Below are 10278 nucleotides of genomic sequence, written 5' to 3' on the forward strand. Positions count from 1 at the left end.
CAACACTTTAATAGTTAAAACCCTAACTTTTAATACTTTATAAAAATCATAATATAAAACACTTTACAATATGAAATTTATAATCTTTAATCATTAAAACACAATTATAAAACATACTAATCACATTTCAATAATTAAAATCTAAAATCCATAGTATATAATTATAGGAATAATAATTAAAATAAGAGGGGAGATAAGGGTGGCTCACGGTGGGGTGGTTGCCGGCGATTTTTGGGCGGCCGAAGGTGGCTCGCCGGCGGGATGTTGGAGGCGGCAGCAAGGTGGTGCAAGGTGGGGGTTTGTTTCTCCCAAAACTCTCACGTACAACATCATAAAAAAAAAGAAAAAGAAAGAATAAGAAAAGAAGGAAAAGAAAAGAAAAGAAAATTAAGGGAAAAGAAAAGATTACTTACCCCAAAATCTGATTTTTGATCTCTTGTGTGGGAAAATTTTGGGGTATTGAGAGGTATTTATAGAGTAGGGAATAAAGACTAGGGTTGGGCTTAAAAAAAAATAGGCTTTAGTTATGAAATATTTGACCCACAAAGGTTCAAATAAAAGAATTGAGTTTATTTAAATGAAATGGGTTGGTTCACAAGGAGTATGTAAGGAAAGTGTAAAGATAAACTAATACTCCGTACTTTTTAAAACAGTTTACTCTAAACCCATAAAAGGTTTGCCCTGCCCCTTAATTGAACGATCGTATAACAACTCTACCCATTTATTTATTAGACGGATATAACCCATTAATAACTGTGGCGGGTCATGGGTCATTGCTTTTAATAGGGATCCAAGGCGTCCAACCCATTGAATTGCTCTATTGAAGCGCATTCAACGTTCTCCATTGAAGCGCAGTTGCCGTTCTCCGTTGAATCTAGTTCTTGTATCCTCCATTGAAGCAGCTTCTGAGGCAAGTTGTTTGTATTTGTTATCATCACATCAAATATCCCTAAAATTATGAATCAAATATCCCTAAAATTATGAGATAATTGAATCAAATTTGGCTGCTAATGTATTGCACAACACTTTAATGTTGAGGTAAGTTGTTTGTATTTGTTGTCATCACATCAAATATCCCTAAAATTATGAGATAATTGAATCAAATTTGGCTGCTAATGTATTGCACAACACTTTAATGTTAGGATTCAACTATGAAATCAGAGCTCTTTTCCCTGGGCCCAGGGCTGCCGCCCCTCCTGCCCTTCCTCAGGGACGGGCCTGCATGAGGATTATGAACAGAGCTCCTTAAGCATTTAGAATCCATATGATATCGTGATGTTTGTCACAGGGTGGTGGTAGGTGGCTGGGTAGGAGGGTGGTAAGAGAAGGTATAGGCATAATGATCATGAATGTCCTACTTGCGATTTGCGAGATAGATCGACTTGGAAGTGAGGAAGGGTGATAATTGGGAATGAACTTGGCCAACAAAGATCGAACCTTTGAGGCTTGAATATAGAATGTTTGGCATACATCCATACAGATACACTTTTTAGGAAATATCATAATAGCTTTAGAGTTATAGTAATCTAGTACTCTCCCCTTCCCAAAAATCGGTGAACTTGCTGTTAGATAATTCTTATATTGAAAACACAACCCCTACAATGAATGTGTGAGTTGTGGTCAATCTCGGATATTGATCTTTCTTAGGATATTTGGTACAACCAGATGGAGGTTCTGTTTATGAGGATGTTATGTTCCTTGGTTTGATACTGTCTATGAACCTTTGAAGGTTACTTCCATTTTCCCATTAAATACTTTGTGCATTTTCTTTGACTATTTTATAACATAACTTGTTCCAAGTTTGTTGATGTTATCAACAGGTCTTCTCTTCTCTATCATTACCTTGTTTTTTAGATATTTTTTATGTACTTGGGTAGACATTTGATTGACTTTAGTCTGCTGTTGTGTGCTTTTTTCAGGCTGTCTTTAGGTGATAAATTCTTATATGGATGACACATCAATATCACATTATAAGTCTCATAGAATGGTCCAGCCCACCTTCACACCTGTATTAGTGAAGGTTAGACCTAACAGTTACTTATATTTTGTTCTCATATCCTGCTGGTTTTTGTAAGTTAAGTGTTTAAGTGTTTCTTGCTAATATGATAAACATATTCTGTTTGTATTGTATAGACATTTATCTTTGTGTTGACAATTGACATAATGCTTATTGCAAGGCTCCAACTATACCTCTCTAATAGGGAAAAGACTTAAGACCCTTTGTTTGAAAAGTATTGGTCATTTAACATATCATTTAGTCCATCATAATAAGAAGTAGAAAGTTTCCCAATAGGGGTTTTAAGGCTCTCTTGAATAAGAGTTACTTACTACGTAATTATTCAGCATTGATAAGAAAATATAGCTTAACATTCTCCTTGGGATGATGCAACGGAATACGCGACTAAGTAATAATTGTCGGGTTCAAGGAGAAAATAGAGGGAAAGACAGATTGATTGAGTAAGTAGTTGTAAGTACAAAAGTAGTGACTTTAGGTCACAAGTCTCCAAAGCTCAAGGCTACAATTTTCTGAATTCCATCTCCTTCCTAAGCTTCCCCTATATATAGGACTACACTAACTAGTGATGTGGCATCAAGCTTTAATTACTACCTTTACTACATTTTGTCATTTACAAAGCAACAAAAAGTAAACTAATCAGACACCAACGGCTACAGCTCTAAGGGGTTGGTGTTGCAGGCTGCTGTTGTGGGTGGAGAGTGTTCCCCTGCCCCTGTTGCTGCTGCTGCCTTTGTTTCTATCCCCTGCTGTAAGTATGGAGTAGTGGTGGCGTGGGTTGGCTCATTACAGATGATAGATGGGGGTTGGAGAATATAGATGTAATCCGATATAGATCCAGCTTCTGATATCCAGACTGTCTCGTACATGTGTTTATCAACATGTGCATGCCTTTTAGCAATTTGGAGTATGTTGAAATTTATGCTTGATCTAATCATGGAATATGACTTGCTGAAAATGTTTCTTGCTTAAACAAACGGAACAGGAAATTCAGAAGTTTGTTATGGTCTAACTTTGTATGCTCTTGTGAAAATTAGTGTTGCCACAGGGAATGTGTTTTGGAGGACCGAATTAGTGCTTTGCCAGATGATATTCTAATATCAATTATATCTCACCTAAAGCTGAGGGAAGCGGCAAGAACAAGTGTCTTATCTCACAGATGGAGATTTATGTGGACACTCACCAACGGCGCATTGGACTTTGTTGAATTTGTACCAATATGTGATGCAGTGCGTACTCATGGAGGGGAGAACTTACTTGAAACTGCAAGGAGCAGGTTTGTAGAATGGGTGAATTTGGTCTTATGCCTACATAAGGCTCCAACAATAGATGAATTTAAAGTTTGCTTAAATTTTGAAATTGGAAGTTCAGATGTTGTAGATAGCTGGATCAAGTTTGCATTAGAAAAGCATGCTAAAAGGCTTATATTGGATCTAGGCTATGGATGTTTCAACACTTATCCAAAGTATGCTTTAAGAGCACAGTTATTTAGCAATTGTAATCTTAGTTGCTTGACTACTCTTCATTTGAAAAGCATTGTGGTGACTGGAGAAGTTCTTGGGTATATGTTATCCTGTTTCCCGTTGCTTCAAGTTTTGCACCTCCATGGGTTATCATTAGTAGAGCTGAAAATTGCTGGCCCATCACCTAATCTTAGGTGTCTGGTGATAAAGGATTGTTGGTTTATGCGGTACCTTGAAGTTCATGCTGTCAATCTTAAGTCCTTCGGTTATTGTGGTCCTAATATACTTAAATATTTTAAGGAAGTTCCTTGTCTAGTCGAAGCAGATGTTGATGAAGTTTTCTTGGTCAAGAATATTTGCCAATTTTCAAGTTGTTTTTCTCTGTTAGAGTTACTATCTCTAAACCTACCTCCACAACGATTGAAATGGGTTAGTAGGATAAAATTATTCATTGTCTTTGTGCCTTTTTAATTTTTTCTTTTCAGAATAGAATATTAATTGTCACTAAATATTATCTTGTCTATCCTTTCCCTTTCTCATTCTTGTTTATTTTGGGGTTGGTGCATGGTGTCCTAAACTCTACAGATGCATGAATATTTCCCCAAGCTTCCCAAGTTTATTAAACTTAGATGGTTGAAATTGAGCACAACAGTAGATAATGTTGATGTTTGCCTTAGCCACTGCACAAAGCTATTGAAGGCATCTCCATCACTGCAGAGATTTGTGCTAAAGGTACGTTTATTATGCTTTATAAGAATTTTCAAAATAGCAATAGACACCTCTTTAAGATTGTATGAAGTAAAATCTCACCCAATGCATGCATGATAATTTTATGTGAAGATTTACACTGTTTATGTTTCTACTAAATTTCTAGCAAAATTCAAATGGATGTGTGCCATTGTTTGCTGAATAATTAGAGTTAGGTGAACTTGAAAATATTCCTAGTTGGTCTTGAAGTCTTTTTAGAATTTTTATTACATAGATTGGTTTATCATCTTGTTTCTCATTATAGAAGTTTTGGATAATGAGTCATTTGAAAATTAGCCTATCTACATGGACACGGGTACAAGACTCATATGAGCATCGGATTCGTGTATGGATCCAAGTGTTCAATACACAAGCTTTTAAATATTAGGGTGCGGGGACAACATTCTAAATTTAGACACGGGTAGGAAGATATGACATTATTTTACTTTTAATATGTATATATATATATATATATATTTTTTTTTTTTTTTTATGTAATTCATACATACATATGTTTGTCTTTGTGTTATATTAACAGAAATTTAAAAAAAAAAAAAAAGAATAAATCGTAGGAGTTTTAGGATACCACTATACCAGGCCCAATTAGTTATTGACAGAGATGCATGTGATGAAAAAAATAAAATAAAGTAAAATGGAACTCTGATTGCTGGTTGCTAGTGAAAGAGAGGAGGGGGAAAAGGAACAAAGATAGGTATTAGGAGGAGAAAGAAAAGAACAAAGAAAAAGAAGAGCAGCTTGCCACATACTTGCCATCACTAGAAAAGAAAGGTTGCATACTACAGTTACCGGCTGAAGCAACAGCCAGCCATGCCATTCAACTCACCTTAGCCCCACAAGTTTAAGCCCCATTATTTCACTTCCTTTTATGATTAATTTTCCACTTTAGATCTAATTTTATCTATATCTCTTCTACTATAGACATACTTGAGAGCAAACTGGCGTATACGGAATTTTAGACCGTATTTTGTACCCAGAACTGTGTCAGGTTGTATTGACTTGGGTACAGCATCCAAAATGATGTGCCTGAGTACACATACTCTCTTTACTGATCTATATTTTCAATAAAATAACAAATGATAACTAAAGAATAACTTATCACTTAAAACTATGTGACGTGATAAGTGTCAAAATTAGTACAGGATGGAGCCTCTAATCAATTCTCTTTCCTATCCAAACACCCCCCCTTACAACCCAAAAAAGGGACTCACTAGCATTTGTTTAAAATATGACGGTATGTATAGTAACAGTACTAGGAACAACATAATAGAACCAAAGGAGTTATAAAGTGGGGACTATAGGAGTGTAATACTAAAAGTAAGAAGTCTAGAACCATTACGAAAAAGAATTTCTTCCGGATGCATATTAATAATTGATTTTACAGAATTGCTTTGATCATCAACAAGCAAAATATTAGAAACCAAATCAACAGGCATCATATGTACATGAAAGACCAAATCAATAGGCGTCAGCAAAACATTTTGTTCAGTATTTCATAGTTAATGTAAACATCTATTCTTGAAACCACCCCCTTTGTCACAGAAATTGTATCTCCTCCAAGGGATATTCTACAATAGTGACTACCTTCTTGCCCATGAAAAAGGCCGCATCTTAATTATAATTAGTTTGCAGTAATTTCGAGGGAAAATATAAGTCTTTACCATGCTTTTTTTTTTTAAATGTAATTTCTAGATACTATCATAATTCTATTGACAGCCAGGAAATACTAATTTTAAATGTTACCGGCCTAGTATATCCTTCACCAACAAGTATAGTCAACCATACAAATGGATTGCGAAAGTTAACCCAAAAAAAAAAAAATCAAAAAAGAAAGGTGATTTACACATTTTATTTCAAATTTCTCGGACTATTATTCAAAACATTCCACAAATTCTTACATTATGAAGTTTTTAATCCTTCTGTGTGATTTGTGCAACCATTAACAAGAAGGCTCAAGCAATCAATGCAGAATGAATTCTCATCAGATTATCTCCCTATCTTTAAATAATTTGTTAGTAAAGAATTAAAGATGGAGAGAAATCAAATTGCTCACAATTACAGAGTAAGGACATTTAAGAGTGAGTGTGACCCTCAATTTACAGAGTAAGGCGTTTTTTTTTTTTTTTTTTTTTTTCTGAAATAAATTTACAGAGTAAGGCTATTTGTGCAAGAATTTGATTTATTGAATGCATGATTTGAGTTTCTGACCCTGTGCTTTATCATTGTGCTTATAAGCCCCCTTAAGGTGACAACACTTGACCGTGGAACCATTAAAGTGCAATGGTGATGCTAAGCTACCCTATTACCCATTACCATGGACTATTGCATCTTTCTCCATTAAATTCAAGGATGAAGACTGATAGGCAGCAATGAACAGCAATAAAGATAGCACCGTAATTGAGATCTTTTCAATACCTCCAGAAGCACATGAACTTAAGTGGATGCTTGCCTTCACCTCTCAAAAATCTCATGAACTACCTTCATATAAAACATAGCCTATTTATTTTCCATCCCCATTCCATCCCACACTTAATAATAGGTGGTCTAACCCTGTGAGTTATCTCTTTAGAGCTTAACTTGCTTATTATTAAGTTCCCGTCTCAGATAAATAGTTGGTTTTAGTTTTGAAATTTACTGTCCTTATAAATCGCCATAGAGTAATTTTTTTTAATATCCTTCGTCATCGCTGTCGTCGTTGCATATGTGTGTGGTTGAATGTGTAGTTCGGGAGAGATGTTATGCTTAGTATTCCATTGCAGATGAGTATAGAATAAAATGAGTTGGCCTTGTATAATGGCATGGAGTATCTCTTTCAACCTTCTATCAAATGATGTGGGGGAAGCTGTGGTAAAGCTGTTTTGCATAGCTTTAGCTTGCAAATTAATTGCTTCAAGCTTTTTGGATCTACTTTCTTGTTATCATGTGTTGACTGAACTATGCTTGCTGACACAACAGCAATGACACGTGTCATTTTCTGGTGTGTCCAAAAAAAAAAAAAAAAAACTATTTAGGAAACAAATCTTATATTTAAATAGAAGATTAAAAAGATTTAATGTATCCTTGCACTATATATATTGATACCATAAGCTAAAGTTAAAAAAATGAAAATCAAATCCTTAACATAATTTGTGACATACATAGTGCTATATACTACTCTTACCATTTTTACAACAAGGATTATTTTTTTTAAAAATATTTGTGTATTTAATTATGTATGAAAAGCTTGCTAGGAAAGATATGAATTTTTTTCTAAGCCAGTTGGTTATTTGGAAGAAAAATAAATACCGCTTAAGAGGGAATGGATTAATAGTGTGTTTTTAGTAAATCTATTTACGAATTAGATACATAGTTGTAAGATATTCATTTGGTTAAAAGAAGAAATGATATAAATTAGTTAGTGACATATATATAAATATACATATATGTGTATTTTAAATTATCTATTTTGCTAATAATATATTCTTTCATAATTAATTCATTTTACAAAGTAGTAAGTTAAATAGATTTTTTTATAATTAAATATGATGTTAATAATTGTAGAGTAGTTATTGAAAATTACCGTGCATGGCACGGGACCTAACCTAGTAGTAAGATATGATAATGACATAAGTTAATTTTGGGAAGATGTTGAAATTGTTGTCATGTATGTTAACTGTAGTGTTCTATATTGCTGCAGAAGGGAATATTACTGGATTGTAGTTAAGTCTGTTTTGCCATCTTACTAATCTCTAGTTTTGTGATGCAGTTAAAGGTGTTCGGGAAAATAAATAGTGACATTAAGATTCGAAGAAGAGAGACCATTTACCAACACAAGCAACTGAAGGTGATAGAATTTATCGGCTTTCGTGGGTGTGCGAAATATGCTAAACTGGTTCAACGTCTACTTGCTAAGCTTCCATCATTGGAAAAGGTAGTTGTTGATCCTCAACCTGTATCACCAGTTCATAAAGGTTATGGAGAGTGGGATTTGGAGAAGACTATTGCTACTGCTCAACTGCTGCACAAATCATTTTCTCCAGCCGCAAAATTAGTCATATCTAGGAGTAGACCTGCCGATTCGAGTCAACGGGTTGGGTTCGGGTTAGATTTCGGGCCGGATTCGTGTTTCTCCGAGTGATTTCGGGTTATTGGGTTGGGTGACAGCTCTGACTTGGAGTGATTGAATCAAGCAAACATCCTATGAACCTGATGTGCTATTCAGAGACATCACAATTAAATAGTAGATAAGACCCCTGATGTGCAGAGAAGAATTTTTGTTAAGATGGGTGCTGCACATGAAGAGTGACTTTTCCCAGCCCTTCTTAGAGGGTAGGGGTTTAGTTACACGGATGCCTGAGCACTGTTACTATTTTTTTTGTAGGGAAAGCAAATCTATTTTGTTTTATTGTGGCATTGATGGTCTATATTATTAACGCTTATTTTGTAGTTAATTTCTTTTAATTGGCCAAAAAAAGAGAAATTCCAAGCTGATGCAAAGATAGTTGTGGAACGTTTATTTTATTTTATTTTATTTATTTACTGGATGGAAGCCCGTGCGATGCACGGTTTTTTTTTATAAATAAATCTCATGAAAAAAATTATTTTCTTAATTTAACCCTATAATTTTTTTTTTATTATTTTGCTTGTTAGAAAACGGATAATTTGTTTTATTTTTATACAACTTATAATGCGACCTTAATTTACTAATATTAGTTATATGAAAATTATAAGTATGATAGATATTAGAATAAAATCATAATCATGTTCTTATTTTTTCTAACCTATGATTCGTTTGTATAATGAAAACACGTTGTTCCACTATACATATATAGTTATAGAATCACTAATATTTTTCAAAAAGAATAACTTAGACCACCATTATTCTTTTACTCCATATCAACTTTATACAATGAAAAATTAATAAAGTAAACCCAAAACTATAGGGTTAAAATAAAGACGGTGGGAGTAATAATAAAAGATACGACTTTATAAATTTTTAAATAGTTTAATGAAATATATATATACTACCAAGAGTATTTCATTACTAAAATTAATCTAATTGAATAAAAATAAATCTTTATAATGAAATTTCATTATCATATGTTAATTTAATGGTCAATATCATATGATACATCAATTAATAATGGTCAATATCACAAATTTTAATTTAATTATTATTAAGGAATAGACGTATAGAATTACATTCTTAAAAAAATGCAAATATCTAAGAAGAGTGATTGAATGCAGACAATTTTTCTCAACCTAATGAGACTCTCCCAATCCACCATAGCTTTCTAGCTTCTTGTGCTGCCACCCTGTGATCATGAGTCTGGTTATGGATGAACAAAGGATTAACAATATTATTACACCAATAAAAAACTCATTCGACATCTCTGGTTAGAGAAGAATTACAATAGATTGTTTATTATCTTGTGGGTGAAGAAGAGGTTGAGTTTGATCTGTCCACGAAATTCTTGACCTTTGATGACATTGTATGAAGATTTAGGTTATCTGATGCAATTTTTTTATTTTGCTTCCGGCCTCCGTAACTCAGGATCACATATGGATCCATCTTATCTGCGTATTACTCCATCATTAAACACATAATATAATAATAGCTAATAAGAGTGAAGAACTGCATATCCAATCTCTATGTAAATAAAAGTATAAATTTTATGCATAATCATGGGTAATTATGATAGAGATCGATAATCACAACTTACTGATTATCACAAATTTTATAATGGTTAATATCACAAGTTTTATTTAATTATAATCCTATATCTAAAGATGATTATTTTAAAAGATAATTTTTAGTTTTTAAAACATATTAAATCCAAATAAATCAATATTCGTTGTTTTTACTTACGTGGAAAAATTCTTAAATTTCATTCGTCACTTTTGTTTAGGTGGAAAACGAATTTTTTAATTCCAAAATAAAATAGAAATCTAATTTTTAATTGGTCGAAAATATACCTTTGCTTATGTGGCGCGCCGATTGCTCTCCAAAAATGTCTACTTTATTTATATATATTAGATTTATATTTTTTTTTCTGA

General features: G+C 33.3%; 1 protein-coding gene across 1 annotated transcript; it reads left to right on the forward strand.

The window, feature by feature from the left end:
* Positions 1-811: 811 nt before the first annotated feature.
* Positions 812-8695, forward strand: LOC110697845 (F-box/FBD/LRR-repeat protein At5g56420-like; the record flags this gene model as incomplete). The annotated part of the gene is made up of 4 exons (XM_021875246.1): positions 812-910; positions 3052-3906; positions 4063-4209; positions 7988-8695. Coding segments are annotated over 4 exons (1473 nt in total), but the record flags the coding sequence as incomplete, so codon positions are not given.
* Positions 8696-10278: the final 1583 nt, after the last annotated feature.

This window comes from Chenopodium quinoa, unplaced genomic scaffold, assembly GCF_001683475.1.
Source record: "Chenopodium quinoa cultivar QQ74 unplaced genomic scaffold, ASM168347v1, whole genome shotgun sequence".
Taxonomy (NCBI): domain Eukaryota; kingdom Viridiplantae; phylum Streptophyta; class Magnoliopsida; order Caryophyllales; family Amaranthaceae; genus Chenopodium; species Chenopodium quinoa.